The following is a 17,311-nucleotide window of genomic DNA, read 5'->3' on the forward strand; positions in this document are numbered from 1 at the left end:
GGCATCCGTCCACAACCTCCCTGGGCTGTTCTGCAGATGGAGGTGTGTGCGAGAGAGAGAGAGAGAGAGAGAGAAAGAGAGAAAGAGAGAAATCTATGAATCAGCAAAGAACAGCTCCCCTGTCAATCAACCTCCGGCAGGGCTGGGGGGGGGGGAGAGAGGAGAGGAGAGACACACGTGGCGCTTGCTCCCTCCAGGATCAACTCCCACAATGGAGCGTATTTCTACTGCCGCACTCATTAGAAATACAAAAGAAACGAACAAATCCCATTAAGAACTCGCGGGGGGAGCTTGGCAAAACCTGCCGGGTGCGAGAGATCCTGCTATACAGCCTGTTTCTTGATAGATGCACGATTTCATTTTTTCTGTATCCTTCCCATTCACACCCTCCTTTAAGTGTGGGTTGTGTGGGTTTTTTATTCTGCATTTTTTAAAACACATCACCCGAAGGTTGGCATGCTTAGGTCCCAGATGAAAAACCACCAGGGGTTGTTTGTGTGTGTGTGTGTGTGTGTGTGTGTGCCTGCAGTTTAAATTATCCAATTATTGCTTGTGCTTTTTTAATTCACACCCACATGCATTATATACATGCATTTTCCTTTCTGGAGGTGGGGAAGAATTATTCTCCCTGGGTGATTTTGCAAAGAGTCTTGAAACTTTTTTTTAAAAGGGGAGGGGGGAATCAATGATGCTAAAACACAGCTAATTAAAACCAAGATGTCCAGGCATGAGTCTGCTTATGCCGAGTTAGGGACAGAATCCAAAATACCCGAGGAGGGCTTGTGTTTGGGGCGGATATGAGTCAGCCTTCTTGTTACACATGGCTCCGTCCACCAGCCTAGGATGCAAGCTTCCAAACCACATGGGAATCTTCGCCAGGCAGAGTGGAAATATTGTAGTAGTAAGATCTTTCATGATGCGGGTGGCGTGGTGGGTTAAACCACAGAGCCTAGGGCTTGCCGATCAGAAGGTCGGTGGTTCAAATCCCTGTGACGGGGTGAGCTCTTGTTGCTCGGTCCCAGCTCCTGCCAACCTAGCAGTTCAAAAGCACGTCAAAGTGCAAGTAGATAAATAGGTACCACTCCGGCGGGAAGGTAAACGGCGTTTCCGTGCGCTGCTCTGGTTCGCCAGAAGCAGCTTAGTCATGCTGGACACATGATCCGGAAGTTGTACGACGGCTCCCTTGGCCAGTAAAGCGAGATGAGCGCCGCAACCCCAGAGTTGACACAACTGGACCTAATAGTCAAGGGTCCCTTTACCTTTTAAAGATCTTTCATGCTACCTGAGGATGCTTAACCAAGGATATCTTTCATATGTTAGGATAGCTCAGGGGCTGCCTTTGAAGGTGATCCGGAAACTGCAGCTAATCCAGAATGCGGCAGCTAGACTGGTTACTGGGAGCGGCCGCCAAGACCATGTAACTCCGGTCCTGAAAGACCTCCATTGGCTCCCAGTATGTTTCTGAGCACAATTCAAAGTGTTGGTGCTGACCTTTAAACCGCTAAGTGGTCCAGTATACCTGAAGGAGCGTCTCCACCCCCATCGTCCAGCCCGGACACTGAGATCCAGCTCCGAGGGCCTTCTGTCGGTTCCCTCACTGCGAGAAGCAAAGTTACAGGGAACCAGGCAGAGGGCCTTCTCGGTGGTGGCGCCCGCCCTGTGGAACGCCCTCCCAGCAAAGGTCAAGAAAATAAACAACCACCTGACTTTTAGAAGACATCTGATGGCAACCCTGTTTAGGGAAGTTTTTAATGTTTGATCTTTTATCGTGTTTTTAATATTCTGTTGGGAGCCATTGTTATTCCAGGAGCGAGTCTGCAGGCTCCAAGTTTCGGGACACAATCCAAATAGCCTGCATATGGGGTTCTCCGCATCGCAGTTGCTCTCTGGGGATACCTGATCTTCTTTTTTCCAGCACCACCTACGCAATTGCAACGGGACGTTCCTGTTCCTGGCCCCTCTCCGCTTTGGAGCCCTGCTGAGCCTGCAGAAAATCCCCGCTGCTTTCAGTTCACATAGTTGTGCGGCCGCTTCCTGATTTGCCTGAGTGCTCACGGGCCGCCGTGATGGAATCCTGAAAGGAATCCTAATGCGATGACGGCAGGATGCCATTGATTCCTTTCTGAGTTGGGTTTTAATCGATGTACCTGTGATTCCCCCCCGGTGTCATCGTTAATCTGAAAGGAGAGAATTTCTTTCTTTCTTTCTTTGAACTGAAAACTCTTGTAACTTGTTCCTGGGCCAATTCTAACTTAATCATTAAAAATAAATAAAAATCTGGCAAGCAGGAGAAATAGAGAGCGGTGCAATCAATGGGGCAATAATGAAGTGGAAACGATGGAACATGCGCTCATCTGCATAAAACTACCATAGAATTGTAAGGCACCCCAGTGGTCATCTAGTCCAACCCACTGCAACGCAAGAATCACAGCTGAAAAATCCCCGGCTGGTGGTCATCCAACCTCTGTTCGAGAACCTCCAGTGCCTTCTGGTGTAGCCGATTCCACTGCTTCACCGTCAGAAAGTCCTTCCTGATGTTAGTTCTGAATCTCTTTTCTTGTAGTTCATTGCTCCGAGTCTTACCCTCTGGGGCAGGAGAAGAAAGCTTCCCCCATTTTCCATGGGGCAGCCCTTGAGATATTGGAAGATGGCTCTTGTATCTCCTCCCAGCCTCCTCTTTTCCACACTTAAACATACCCAGCTCCTTCAACTGTTCCTCATCAGGTTTGGTTTCCAGAGCCTTGATCACCTTCGTCTCCGTCCTCTGCACACCTTCCAGCTTCTCAACATCCTTCTTAAACTGAGACGCCCAGAACTGGACAAAGGGACTCCAGGTGTGGTCTCACCCAGGCAGAAGAGAGTGGGACTATGACTTCCCTTGATCTGGATACTCGACTTCTGTTGATTTCCCCCCCTAGAATAGCATTAGCCTTTTTTGCTGCTGCATCACACTGTTGGCTCATGTTAACTTTGCGGTCCACCAGGACCCCTAGACGTCCACATTAGAAGGTTTATAATTAAAGTGAGGATGAAGAAGAAAGCATGTGCAGAGAGACAAATGACATGTTTGGAAGGAGGCCGCAGTTGGGGATGGAGGCTGGTCCGATCTCCCTTTAAACCCCCCCCCTCTGTTTCTGCTGCCTCTTTCTCCTGTTCCCCCCCCCATCTTCCCACCTGCATGAAACGAGGCCTTAGGGAAATGACTTCTGCATCTCCAACGCTGTAATCGACCTGGCAAAATCCTTCCATCGGCAAAGAATTTCTTGCGTCCGAGAAGCTTGACTTGTCTTCAGAGGGAGGTGTTTCCCACCAGGTGCTGAATTAACTTCAAAGCACATGAAAAGGTTATATATAGGTAATAAATTGGCAGAAATGTACAAATCCGAATCAAATAAGTATTGGAAATGCAAAGAGAACGAAGGTATTTTTTATCATATGTGGTGGTCTTGTAGTAAGGTTAAAGCTTACTGGGAAATGATATATAATGAATTGAAAAAGATGTTTAAAACAACATTTGTCAAAACCCAAAACCCAGAAGCTTTGCTTTGGGGAATTATAGGGCCAGAACTACCCAAATTTATTCATTTGTGCAACTACAATGGCAAGAGTGTTATTTGCCCCAAAATGGAAAGAAGAAGAAGTCCCAGGGAAAGAAGAATGGATACGAAAACTTACGGAATATGCAGAAATGGTGAAACTTACCGGGGGGAAATCAGAAATCAAGGTAGCAGACTTTTTATAAAAGAATGGAAATGGTTTATTGAATATTTGCAAACTGTAAACAGGTTAAGGACATTGGCAGTTTCAAAAGAGCACATATTTAAAGCAGGTTAATAACAGAACAAGCTAAAACAAAATAGAAAATTCTTTCCAGTAGCACCTTAGAGACCAACTGAGTTTGTTCTTGGTATGAGCTTTCGTGTGCATGCACACTTCTTCAGATACCAAAGCTCATACCAAGAACAAACTCAGTTGGTCTCTAAGGTGCTACTGGAAAGAATTTTCTATTTTGTTTCAACTATGGCAGACCAACACGGCTACCCACCTGTAACTAGAACAAGCTAAGATAATTTAGAATACGCAGGAAATGTAAAAAAACAAAAACAAATAAATTTAAGGAATAGCAGAAAGAGGTTGCTGGATGCAACCTGGTGATAACAACAGTCATTTATGGGTTATGAAATCCACTCGGCAAGCAAACCGGACTGACTAATATGGATTAAGTAAGTTGTGCGCTTCGTCATTCCAGCAGAAGGCGGATAAAACTCTGCTCCCCCCCCAAAAAAAACCCTCCCAATTTTTGAGCAGCGACAGATGGGCTCCAGCATCACTGCTGCCACAAGTAGCAACCCCCCCCTTCTCCCTCCTTCTCGTCCACGGACTTTTTGAGAGCCCCACCTAAGTCACGACTCAGCCCTGGGCGGTAGATCTGCCCCATCCCTCCCTCCCTTTCCCTCTCCCGGTTCTGCAAAGATGAGTACCCTTCTCCCGGAGCCACCTTTTCGCTTCTGCAATTGATGCTGTGTCTCCATAGGAACCGTCTGGGGGTGTCTGCGAAGGGCAGCTTTCCTCCGTGTGGTCTTCTCCGGGGAAGAGCGGTGACTCCTTCATCCTCGAGATGACATGCGGCGGGCAGCGGGGCTGATGGACGGGCGGGCTGGCAGGCAGGGGCACTGCATTGCCCAACAGGTATGTGCCGCACTTTTTTTTTCTTGCCCTCCGGAAGTTTGGGGCGATAGAGGTGGGGTGCAGGAGAAGCCGGTTTGGTCCATGCTTTAAGCAGAGCTGCGCAATAGGCATCTCTTGTTCTTGGAATTTTGCACTCTTCTGAATTTTGTGACGAAAAAATGTGCAAGTCTAAAGGTAAAGGTAAAGGGACCCCCTGACCGTTAGGTCCAGTTGTGTCCGACTCTGGGGTTGCGGCGCTCATCCTCGCATTAATGGCCGAGGGAACCGGCGTACAGCTTCTGGGTCATGTGGCCAGCATGACAAAGCCACTTCTGGCGAACCAGAGCAGCGCATGGAAACGCCGTTTACCTTTCCGCCAGAGTGGTACCTATTTATCTACTTGCACTTTGACGTGCTTTCAAACTGCTAGGTGGGCAGGATCAGGGACTGAGCAACAGGAGTTCACCCCGTCATTGCGGGGATTTGAACCGCTGACCTTCTGATTGGCAAGCCCTAAGCTCTGTGGATTAACCCACAGTGCCACCCGCATCTGCACCCCCCCCTATTTTCTGATAAAGCACATATAGAAATACTTAGGTTTCCAACCATTTATGTGTCCAGGCAGTATCTGATGTTAAGACTACCCACTGAAATGAGTAGGACTAATTAGGACTAATTGAAATTAATTGGCATGGTCGCTAATTTAAGCAGCTGTACTCTGAGTATAATTTAGCAGGATACTGCACAAAATGTGTCTTTAAATGCCTGGGGTTGTATCCAGCTGGCTAATAAGACCTGTTCAGAGCAGACCCTTTAAAGGTAATTAAGCCAAATTAGACATGCCTATTAACTTCAATGGGTCTACTCTGAGTAGGGCTGGCGTTGGATACCACCCATATTCGTCAAAATAGACCCACTGAAATGACCGGGCTTTAGTTAGGCATTGACTTCAATGGGTCTACTCTGAGCAGGACTTATTTGACCGCAGCCCACATTTTGTGATGAAATATATATTTGCATATAAATCTTGTCTGTCCTTTTTTGTTGTTGAAAACACACACACACCATTAATTTGGAAATGGGACGGAGTGAACCCACGAACGCTTGCAAGATTGACTTGGATTGGGAACAGACTGATCTGTCCAGCTCCAGCTGTATATGACAGTAATTTCCTGAGATGCGTGCCAGGGCATGAGAGAATGGCTCAATTATTGCAAGGAAGAAATATTTCCCATTTTAAAAAAAGTTTCTGGGACTCCTAAAGCAGGAGGTTGCTTGCTGCGTCCTTGAATGATTTGTTGCTCTGAAGTAAGGTAAAGGTAAAGGGACCCCTGACCATTAGGTCCAGTCGTGTCCGACTCTGGGGTTGCGGCGCTCATCTCGCGTTAATGGCCGAGGGAGCCGGTGTACAGCTTCCGGGTCATGTGGCCGGCATGACTAAGCCGCTTCTGGCGAACCAGAGCAGCGCACGGAAACGCCGTTTACCTTCCCGCCGGAGCGGTACCTATTTATCTACTTGCACTTTTGACGTGCTTTCGAACTGCTAGGTGGGCAGGAGCTGGGACCGAGCAATGGGAGCTCACGCCATCATTGCGGGGATTTGAACCGCCGACCTTCTGACCGGCAAGCCCTAGGCTCTGTGGTTTAGACCACAGCACCACCCACGTCCCTGGCTGAACATTAGAAAGTCCCTAATGGTAAGAGCTGTCAGGCAGTGGGCAGGGGCATGTGATATCTCACCCCAGATATTTCAAGCAGAGGCTGGGTATCTGCTGGACAGGGATGCTCTGTTTGCAGCTTGTACTGAGCAAGAGGTTGGATTGGATGATTTAGTAATACTACTACTACTACTACTACAAATAATAATAATTAATAATAATTTATTATTTACACCCCGCCCATCTGACTGGGTTTTCCCAGCTGCTATGGGCGGCTCCCAACAGAACATTTAAAACACGATAAAATATCAAACATTAAAAATGTCCCAAAAAAGGGCTGCCTTCAGATGTCTTCTAAAAGTCAGATAGTTGTTTATTTCCTTGACATCTGACGGGAGGGCGTTCCACAGGGCAGGTGCCACCACCGAGAAGGCCTGGTTCCCTGTAACCTCACTTCTTGCAGGGAGGGAACCGCCAGAAGACCCTCGGAGCTGGACCTCAGTGTCCAGGCTGAACGATGGGAGTGGAGACGCTCCTTCGGGTATACTTGGGCCGTTTAGGGCTTTAAAGGTCAGCACCAACACTTTGAATTGTGCTCAGAAACGTCCTGGGAGCCAATGTAGGTCTTTCAGGACCGGTGTTATATGGTCTTGGTGGCCTCTCCTGGTCACCAGTCTAGCTGCCGCATTCTGGATTAGTTGCAGTTTCCGGGTCACCTTCAAAGGTAGCTTTAGAAGACATCTGAAGGCAGCCCTGTTTAGGGAAGTTTTTAATGTTTGATGTTTTACCGCGGTTTGAATATTCTGTTGGGAGCTGCCCAGAGTGGCTGGGGAAACCCGGCCAGATGGGTGGGGTATAAAGAATAATGTGTGGTCCCCTCCCAATTTCATGATTCTCCGAGAGGCACTCGGGAAGCTTATCCACGATAGGATGGATCTCCCTGCCGAACTCAGTGGGTGTTTTCAATCAGCTGCCGTGTTTCCGTGAAACGAAACCTTAATCCCATAAACCGGAGCACTGGTTGTCTCCAAAGGGCAGGATTATAGATTAACGCAACAGAAGGATTACAGGGGGGGGGCACCAGGTTGCTAGAGATGGTAAACTCTGTTCTCGTAAGGAGATGCCACGAGGCCCATCTGAGCTGCGGGGGCGGGGGCTTAAATTCTGGATTTCAAGCATCCCTCCTGCAACCTGGGCATGGTTAAGAAAAGCTTTGGCCCTCCCTGTGGAATATTTAGGCTTCTTTTTCAAGGACGGCAGCAAATCGAGGTGAGGTTTGGGGAGGGGAAGCTTTGCGTGCCGATAAGATCGACTCTGGCGGAGTTGGGACATGAAAGGTGAGCTAGCAGAGCAGAAGGACACCTGTTTTGCATGCAGAAGGTCCAGTCTGTTTCATTTCCCAGGTAAGACATCAAAAGGCTCTGGGTTGAAACCCCTGCTGGTCACACGGAGTAAGGAGCATGAGAAGTTGCCTTGAACAGAGTCAGGCCATTCTTCCATCTAGCTCCATACTGTCTTCTCTGGCTAGCAGCAATCCCCAGGATTTCAGCCGTGGAGTTTTTCCAAGTTGTACCTGGAGGTGCCAGGAATTGAACTCGGGACCTCACTTACTAGCAGTACACGTGGAAAGGATCTCGGGGTCTTGGTGGATCAGAAGCTGAACACGAGTCCACAGTGTGATGCAGCAGCGAAAAAGGCTAATGCTATTCTTGGCTGCGTCAACAGAAGTCTAGTGTCCGGATCAAGGGAAGTCATAGTCCCACTCTGTTCTGCCCGGCTCAGAGCACACCTGGAATACTGTGTCCAGTTCTGGGCTCCACAATTCAAGAAGGGTGTTGACAAGCTGGAAGGTGTGCAGAGGAGGGCGACCAGGACGATCAAGGGTGTGGAAAGTTAGCCTTTTGAGGAACAGTTGAAGGAGCTGAGTATGTTTAACCCTGGAAAAGAGGAGATACGATAGCCATCTTCAGATATTTAGAGGGCTGTCATATGGAAGAGGGAACGAGCTTGTTTTCTCCTGGAGGGTAGGACTCGAACCCGTGTCCTCATGTCGCAAGAAAGGAGATTCCTACTAAACATCAGGAAGAACCTTCTGGAAGTTAGAGCTGTTTGACAGTGGAACAGTCTCCCTGAGTAGGTGTCGGACTCTCCTTCCTTAGAGGTTTCCAAGCAGAGAATGGCCACCTGTCATGGATGTTTTAGCTAGGATTCCTGCATTGCAGGGGGTTGGACTAGATGACCCCCGGGATCCCTTCCAACTCTACAATTTTAGGATTCTTTTTTTAAAATAATATCAACTTTATTTAGATTTAACAATTTCACGAATTTAAAAACCTTTCGCAGATACAAATACAAAGGAATAACAACAACCACAAAAGGTAAAAAACCAAACAAAAAAAAACCAAAAACAACAAATACAACAAAAATAAGAACCACAAAAAGTAGAAAAGGGGGAAGGAAAAAAGGAAAAAAAGAAAAGGAAAAAGAAAAAAAGAAAAAGAAAAAGTAAGACTAAGTGTATAGTCACGTAAGTAACTTCTTCCAATGCAAGAGAGATACAAACAAAGGAAACAAAAAGCAGTAATTAATTCTAGTTACACATTATTCAACTTTTTTTAATCTTTCCTATATTCCTCCCTGCATTACTGCAGTTCCATACAAATAGTCTATACAGTGACTTCCACCTTCCATATAGTACTTTACTTCAGATTCATCCTTCCGTCTGTTTTAAATCATTTTCTTATCTTTTATCTTTCTGAATTAACAAATTTAGGATTCTATGAGGACTAGAATCTTATTTTATTCTATTGTATGCCTGGCTGTTTTGGCCGTAATAATAAACATTCATTTTATTCTGTTTGGGGGAAGGAATACGCAACGCATGTGGTAGGGGGTCTCTTGGTCCACCAAGGGAAAATGACATTTTGTTCTCTTTATGTACTGGAAAGGGGGAAGGGATTTGATGAAAAATGTCCTGGACTGTCATGGACCTAATCCATTTAGGGCTCCTCTTTCTGCAAAACCCCACTGATCGCTCGCCCCCCACACCTCCCCGCTATGGTTATTTTGGAGAGCTTCTAGGGGGTGGGGTGCTTGCTGACTTTTCACCCCTCCTAGGATACCTGATAATGGTCACTGATTGCTTTACCTGGGCAGCCCGGCCATTCTTTTGTGATGGTTATTACTTTAGTTCCTGAGTGCAAGCCACAGGCTCACCCTATCTGTACCTAAATACGCTGTTAAGACAGGATTTGCAAAAGCAAAAATACAATGGGATTTGCCTCCCTTTCTGCAGAGGGATATTTGAGGTCATTGGGAGAGTCGAAATGGCTTCAGGATGCCTCTCCCATACTATTTCAGACACATGGTTCATATATTTAGACAGGGACGCAGATGGCGCTGTGGTCTAAACCACAGAGCCTCGGGCTTGCCGATCAGAAGCTTGGCGGATCGAATCCCCGCAATGACGGGGTGAGCTCCCGTTGCTCGGTCCCAGCTCCTGCCAACCTAGCAGTTCGAAAGCACGTCAAAGTGCAAGTAGATAAATAGGTACCACTCCGGCAGGAAGCTAAACGGTGTTTCTGTGCGCTGCTCTGGTTCGCCAGAAGCGGCTTAGTCATGCTGGCCACATGACCCGGAAGCTGTACGCCAGCTCCCTCAGCCAGTAAAGCGAGATGAGCGCCGCAACCCCAGATTCGTCCGCGACTGGACCTAATGGTCAGGGGTCCCTTTACCTTTACCTTTATTCTATATAACAACAACATTCCCCCCCCCCCCCAGAAACAACCTCTCTCTCCCTCTCCCCTCCCCTGACAAACATCTCCTTTTGGAAAAACATGCAACCCATTTTGATTGTGTTCCCTTATCTCCATCTCTCCGTCTCTCTTTGTCTCTCCCCCCCCCGACTTATACTGTCATTGATATCATTTTTTTAAGTTACTAAGGGAACAGGACTTTTAATAAACACGGATGAAATTGAGTATATCAAACAAAACGAAGCTGAAGTTCTTGCTGGCAAAGGAACATTTTTATTCCATGAAACACAAAATGAAAATTTAAGGAAAGGGGGAGTTGAGTGGGCGATTGGAGACAAAAAGGCATTATATATGCTTTTCATTAGCCGTTGGAGAATTCGTCTTTAAATCGGTGGTTTCTTAACACTCTGGGCGGCTTCCAACAGAATATTAAAAACTCGATAAAATGTCAAACAATAAAAACTTCCCCAAACAGGGCTGCCTTCAGATGTCATCTAAAAGTCAGATAATTTTTTATTTCCTTGAAATCTGATGGAAGGGCGCCACCACCGAGAAGGCCCTCTTCCTGGTTCCCTGTAACCTCGTTTCTAACAGGGAGGGAACCGCCAGAAGGCCCTCGGAGCTGGACCTCAGCGACCAGGCTGGACAATGGGGGTGGAGACGCTCCTTCAGGTATACTGGGCTGTTTAGGGCTTTCAAGGTCTGCACCAACACTTAGAATGGTCTTTCAGGACCGGGGTTATATGGTCTCGGCAGCCCCTCCCAGTCCCCGGTCTAGCTGCCGCATTCTGGATTAGTTGTTGTTTCCGAGTCACCTTCAAAGGCAGCCCCACATAGAGCGCATGGCAGTAGTCCAAGCGGGAGATAACCAGAGCATGCACCACTCTGGCGAGACAGTCTGCGGGCAGGGAGGGTCTCATCCTGTGTACCAGATGGAGCTGCCCTGGACACAGAATTGACCTGCGCCTCCATGGACAGCTGTGAGTCCAAAATGACCCCCAGGCTGTGCACCTGGTCATTTCGGGGCACAGTTACGGTCTCTTACAACTCATTCATTGTCTCTTTTGCAGCCTCTCAGCCTGACAACGATGTTGTTCTGATGCTGGAGAAGAAGGGATTGGATGCAGTAATTTTTTCTCTGGTTCTAGAGTTGCCAGCCTCCTGGAACCGCAACTTGAAGGTATGGGGGCATGCAATCTCCCCATACACCTCCCCCCCCTCTTTCTGTCATTCTGTGTCTCTGTCTCTCTCTCCTTTCCTGCTTTTTCCTCCTTTCCTCTTTCTTTTTATATTGATTTTTTATTACCTTTGAGAAATTTTTAACAAATCAACATTAAATACATGTTTCTCTTAACGGTTTGACTTCCCACCGTGGGTGTAGCCAGGAAATTTGTTAGGGGGAGCAGGTTTTTTGTTTTCTTTTGGTGTGGTTGGTGGGCTACTTAAAAATGAGGCTGCAGTTTGGATTTAATTTTAAATTGTATTTTAATCTGTATTTTAATGAATTGCTTTATGTTTTTGTTGTGATTTTATTGGTGTTAGCCGCCCTGAGCCCGGTTTGGCGGGGAAGGGCGGGGTATAAATAAAAATTTGTTGTTGTTGTTGTTGTTGTTGTTGTTGTTGTTGTTGTTGTTGTTGTTGTGTTTGTTGTTTGTTGTTGGGGGTGGGGACAGAACCTAAGATTTGTATTGATTTTTATTGATATTGATTGATTGATTGATTGGGGGGGCAGTTGCCCTCCTGCCCCCTTGCTTCCCACCCTTATTTCCACACACACACCCTGCAGTATTATGTAGCATAAATCTAAATCTCATACTTTTTTTCTCTGTTACAATTGTGGTCATTTCTCTTCCGCTGCCCAGATTTCGAATCCTGTTTGCAATTTCATTTTTTTTAAAAAAGTTTATATATATTTATTTAAAGTTCACACGTTTCATTAGTTTTACAATCATTTTAACATTTCCAAACCTCCTTCCAGTAGCACCTTAGAGACCAGGTATGTTTGTTATTGGTATGAGCTTTCGTGTGCATGCACACTACTTCAGATATCTGGTACTGGTATCTGAAGAAGTGTGCATGCACACGAAAGCTCATACCAAGAAAAAACTTTGTTGGTCTCTAAGGTGCTACTGGAGGGACGCGGGTGGCGCTGTGGGTTAAACCACAGAGCCTAGGGCTTGCCAATTGGAAGGTCGGCGGTTCAAATCCCTGCGAGGAAGTGAGCTCCCGTTGTTCGGTCCCTGCTCCTGCCCACCTAGCAGTTTGAAAGCACGTCAAAGAGCAAGTAGATAAATAGGCACTGCTCCGGCGGGAAGGTAAATGGCTTTTCCGTGCGCTGCTCTGGTTCGCCAGAAGCGGCTTTGTCATGCTAGCCACATGACCCAGAAGCTGTATGCCGGCTCCCTCGGCCAGTAAAGCGAGATGAGCGCCGCAACTCCAGAGTCGTCCGTGACTGGACCTAATGGTCAGGGGTCCCTTTACCTTTACCTAGTAGTTCTAAAACTACGTTTATTTGCAGTCTATACACAGAGACTCCATCTGCACGTCTGTGTGCTATGGACTCAGCAGAGAAATGCGACACTCAGTCAGAAGTGAAACCAACTTCCAAAAACAACAACACAGGAGGAAGAGATAAATCAGAGCCAGTGTGGTGCAGTGGTTAAGAGCGGCAGACTCGTAATCTGGTGAACCGCGTTCGCTTCCCCGCTCCTCCACATGCAGCTGCTGGGTGACCTTGGGCTAGTCACACTTCTCTGAAGTCTCTCAGCCCCACTCACCTCACAGAGTGTTTGTTGTGGGGGAGGAAGGGAAAGGAGAAGGTGAGCCGCTTTGAGGCTCTTTCGGGTAGCGATAAAGTGGGATATCAAATCCAAACTCCTAGAATCCTAGAGTTGGAAGAGACCACAAGGGCCATCCAGTCCAACCCCCTGCCAAGCAGGAAACACCATCAAAACATTCCTCCTCTCCTCCTTCTTTCTCACACTTCTCAGACACTCACATGACATATACAAATCATAGTACCACATGACGGCACTGCTGAAGCAGCTCGGGTAGCTACACAACACACACCGAAGTTTTCCCGATGGTCACAAGTTACAACTCTTCTTTCCGCAGGTAACTGGGGTGTTTGGTCAGCGGCGCGGCACCGCCGTGGAGTAGATCTCTGGAAAGCAAGCTCCCCTCCCCCAATAAGAAATCACACACACACACACGACCGTGGAAGATGCTTGCTGCCTGAAAACAACCCCTGGCGAGGAGCTATCGCTGTGCAGCTGCGATGGAAAACGCCTCGACGCTGGATTACGAGCTCCTGTCCCCGGGGCGAGTGGAGCCCGTCCCCAGCCCCTTCGCGATGGACGCGGAACAGAAGACAGTCTTTGCCTTCGTCATCCTCCTGCTGGCGTTCTTGGTGATGCTGATGGTCCGGTGCTTCCGCATCCTCCTGGACCCTTACAGCCGGATGCCCGCTTCGTCCTGGACCGACCACAAGGAGGGGCTGGAGAGGGGCCAGTTTGATTACGCCCTGGTATAGCTCGGGCGAGGCATGGTGTCCGAAAAGGGGCAAACCCTTGGCATCTCCAGGGGAAGCGAAGTCACTGTTCTCAAGGGATGCGGGTGGGCGGTGGGGTTTTTAGTTGTGTGTGTGTGGGGGGGGAAGGGATGGAGGGGGGAGGTTTTCCGTTTCGCGATGTCGTAGGCAACCACGGTTTCAAACACGGCACCCGCCGAGCTTCTCGGTGCAGGTGAAAAGAGTGCTAAACCGCGCAGTCTTGGGACAAACTGAAAAGCGCTCCGATCCAAATCGGGGAGGGTGGCGGTGGAAATCTGTTCGGATTTTCCTTTGAAATCCGCTTCCCCCGAGAGAGGCTGGGAATCTTAGATCTGATCCAACTGCTTGCGCGTTTTCTGTGTCTCTGGACGGGGGAAGAAGCAGGCTCCCCCTTTGCTGTGACCTGAAATGTCTTGTGCCGTGGGGGGTAGGGGGTTGTAGGGTTGTAGGGGGGTGGGCAAGGGGGTGGCGAAATGCCGCGGGGTGGCGCCAAAGGCATGTTTCAGCAGCGAGGGGCGGAGGAAAGCTCCGAGGTCTCGAGAGAGGAAGGGCGTTGAAGGAAGTTTTATTGGAAGAACAGAGCTGTCATTCTTCCAGTCAAACTGGAAACAAATCAATCCTTGCCGGCAATCTGGTGTGAACAGCCACACTCTCTAACATTTCTCTGATAGAAATGGGGATCTCCTATTCCATAATCATAATTAATAATAACACAGTGGTCCCCTGGTTCTCAAACTTAGTCTGTTCCAAAACCAAAGCGTTCCAAAACCAAGGCGCGCTTTTCCATAAAAAGCAATGCAAAACGGATTAATCCGTTCCAGACTTTGAAAAAACAACCCCTAAAGGAGCTACTGGAGTTTAATATATGAGATGGACTCATGACATGCAAAGTGAGATATAATTGTGATGATTATAGCTGTTGAGAGCTAGAGAGGAAAATATGGGTCAGCTAGATCTCTGGGGGGTGGGATCCACTAGGCCATAGCACAGGGGTCAGCAAACATTATTATTAACAATTACTTATACCCCACCCATCTGGCCGGGCCTCCCCAGCCACGCTTGGAGGCTCCCAACAGAATATTGAAAACACAATAAAACATCAAACATTATAAACTTCCCTAAACAGGGCTGCCTTCAGATGTCTTCTAAAAGTCAGAGAGTTGTTTATTTCCTTGACATCTGATGGGAGGGCGCCACTACCGAGAAGGCCCTCTGCCTGGTTCCCTGTAACCTCACTTTTCGCAGGGAGGCAACCGCCAGAAGGCCCTCGGAGCTGGACCTCAGTGTCCGGGCTGAATGATGAGGGTGGAGACGCTCCTTCAGGGATACTGGGCCGCGGCCGTTTAGGGATTTAAAGCTCAGCACCAACACTTTGAATTGTGCTCGGAAACTTACTGGGAGCCAATGGAGGTCTTTCAGGACCGGTGTTATATGGTCTTGGAGGCCGCTCCCAGTCCCCAGTCTAGCTGCCGCATTCTGGATTAGCTGCAGTTTCCGGGTCACCTTCAAAGGTTGCCCCACGTAGAGCGCATGGCAGTAGTCCAAGCGGGAGATAACCAGAGCATGCACCACTCTGGCCAGACAGTCTGCGGGCAGGGAGGGTCTCACCCTGCATATCAGATGGAGCTGGGAGACAGCTGCCCTGGATACAGAATTGACCTGCGCCTCCATGGACAACTGAGAGTCCAAAATGATGGAGGATTTGTGGCCCTCCAGACCTGGATGGACTACAACTCCCATCCCCCTTGACCATTGGCTGGCTGCTGGGAGTTGTAGTGCAGCCACATCCGGAACCCGCCTTGCCGGCTGCCCCCGGTGTTTCTTGACGGATGAATGGTCTGTTCTGGTATAATGCCACTTCTTGTATGTATGTCTCTGCTAAAGCGATATTCAGAAGACCGAATTCAGAGAGTGGAGAAAAGGAATTCATTTGGTTCTGGCTCTCCAAATAAAACAAAATCCTAGCTTGTGCCCGAATGTAGGAATGTCTCAGTCTCCTGATTGTGCTGTGAGGCAGCCCCTGTCTCCACCTTTCTCCTCCACCCGTAACTCTTGTCCCAACCATCTTCCTTTTGCGTTGACCCTGGTATGTCATGTGTGATTCTCTTGGGTGTCCAGGCAGCCCAAACCTTGGTACTCGGACGTTTTGGCTCCCGAACGCCACAAACCCGGAAGTGAGTGTTCCGGTTTGCGAACGTTCTTTGGAACCCGAACGTCCGGCGCGGCTCCCGATTGGCTGCAGGAGCTTCCTGCAGCCAATCGGAAGCAGCGCTTTGGTTTCTGAACGTTTTGGAAGTCGGGCTTCCATTCGGCTTCCGGGGTACGGCTGTATCGGAAATGGCAAAAGTGATAGAAAAAGAAGAGGCCGAGAGGTGAATTTTATACTGAAGAATGGGACCCTTGTTTGGGGGAAAAAAACACCCTGTGTTAAATGGAATCGCGGACAGGATTAAAATACGAGCAGCGGAAGAAATGCGATTATAATTGTATCGACGGAATTGCGGAATAAACGAAAGTACAATGCGGTGTGGAAGGGGGAAATGGAAACGCCGTGGAAGAAAGGTCAACGTTTAAATGGGTATTAAATTTGAGGTTCATTAGTTTAAGAAACGGTGAAACCAAAATAAAAATTGAAATTTTTTTGGGGGGGGGGAAGGGACAGGAGTCATAGGGATGGTTAGGGAGTAGATTCCTCCTTCGTTGGTGGCAGAAAACTGGGCCAGGGCTGTGGAAGGGAAGGAGGTTGGTATCCTGCAAATGCCCCTTCCCGGGGGGCTCTGGAAAGAATTGTGCAGGCCACAGTTCGCCTTCAAGGCAGAGTTTGGGCCTCTTCTGTGCTGTGTGTTGGGGACAGGGAACACTTTCTGTAAGAAGGGAACCAGCAACTCTTTCGCCATGGAATAAAGCTGCCTTTTGTTGCTAAAACTGCCTGTCTCCTCCTCTTTAATCTCCCCATACCCTGCCATTGCTGAGATATTTTACTCCTGCCCTTCTGTAAAGGTAAAGGGACCCCTGACCATTAGGGAGCTGGGTATGTTTAGCCTGGAGAAGAGAAGGTTAAGGGGGGATATGATAGCCGTGTTCAAATATATAAAAGGATCTCATGTAGAGGAGTGAGAAAGGTTGTTTTCTGCTGCTCCAGAGAAGCGGACACGGGGCAATGGATTCAAACTACAAGAAAGAAGATTCCACCTAAACATTAGGAAGAACTTCCTGACAGTGAGAGCTGTTGGACAGTGGGATTTGCTGCCAAGGAGTGTGGTGGAGTCTCCTTCTTTGGAGGTCTTTAAGCGGAGGCTTGACAGCCACCTGTCAGGAATGCTTTGATGGTGTTTCCTGCTTGGCAGGGGGTTGGACTGGATGGCCCTTGGGGTCTCTTCCAACTCTAGGATTCTATAATTCTAGGTCCAGTCGAGGACGACTCTGGGGTTGCGGCACTCATCTCGCTTCACTGGCCGAGGGATCCGGCGTACAGCTTCCGGGTCATGTGGCCAGCAGGACTAAGCCGCTTCTGGAGAACCAAGAGCATGGACCCCCCCTCCCTGTCTTGAGAGCCCAATTTAGAGATGGCAAGTCCAAGCATTTGGGAAACAAGGAGAGTGCCACAGAACTTTAACCCAAAATAACTTTATTGCTGCCGTCGCTCATGATACAAAATGAAAAGGTCGGGGGCCCCCCAC

At 48.3% G+C, this 17,311-nt stretch overlaps 1 protein-coding gene across 1 annotated transcript; it reads left to right on the forward strand.

The window, feature by feature from the left end:
• Positions 1 to 13,325: 13,325 nt before the first annotated feature.
• CTXN1 (cortexin 1) lies at positions 13,326 to 13,625 on the forward strand. Its single transcript, XM_033136706.1, has one exon. The coding sequence runs from the start codon at positions 13,359 to 13,361 to the stop codon at positions 13,611 to 13,613; it is 255 nt and encodes an 84-aa protein (XP_032992597.1). The 5' UTR covers positions 13,326 to 13,358; the 3' UTR covers positions 13,614 to 13,625.
• Positions 13,626 to 17,311: the final 3,686 nt, after the last annotated feature.

The sequence above is a fragment of the Lacerta agilis genome, chromosome 18 (assembly GCF_009819535.1).
Source record: "Lacerta agilis isolate rLacAgi1 chromosome 18, rLacAgi1.pri, whole genome shotgun sequence".
Lineage (NCBI taxonomy): Eukaryota > Metazoa > Chordata > Lepidosauria > Squamata > Lacertidae > Lacerta > Lacerta agilis.

Coding starts and splice junctions, on each gene's coding strand:
- CTXN1 (XM_033136706.1), top strand. CDS start 13,359: ATGGAAAACGCCTCGACGCTGGATTACGAGCTCCTGTCCCCGGGGCGA.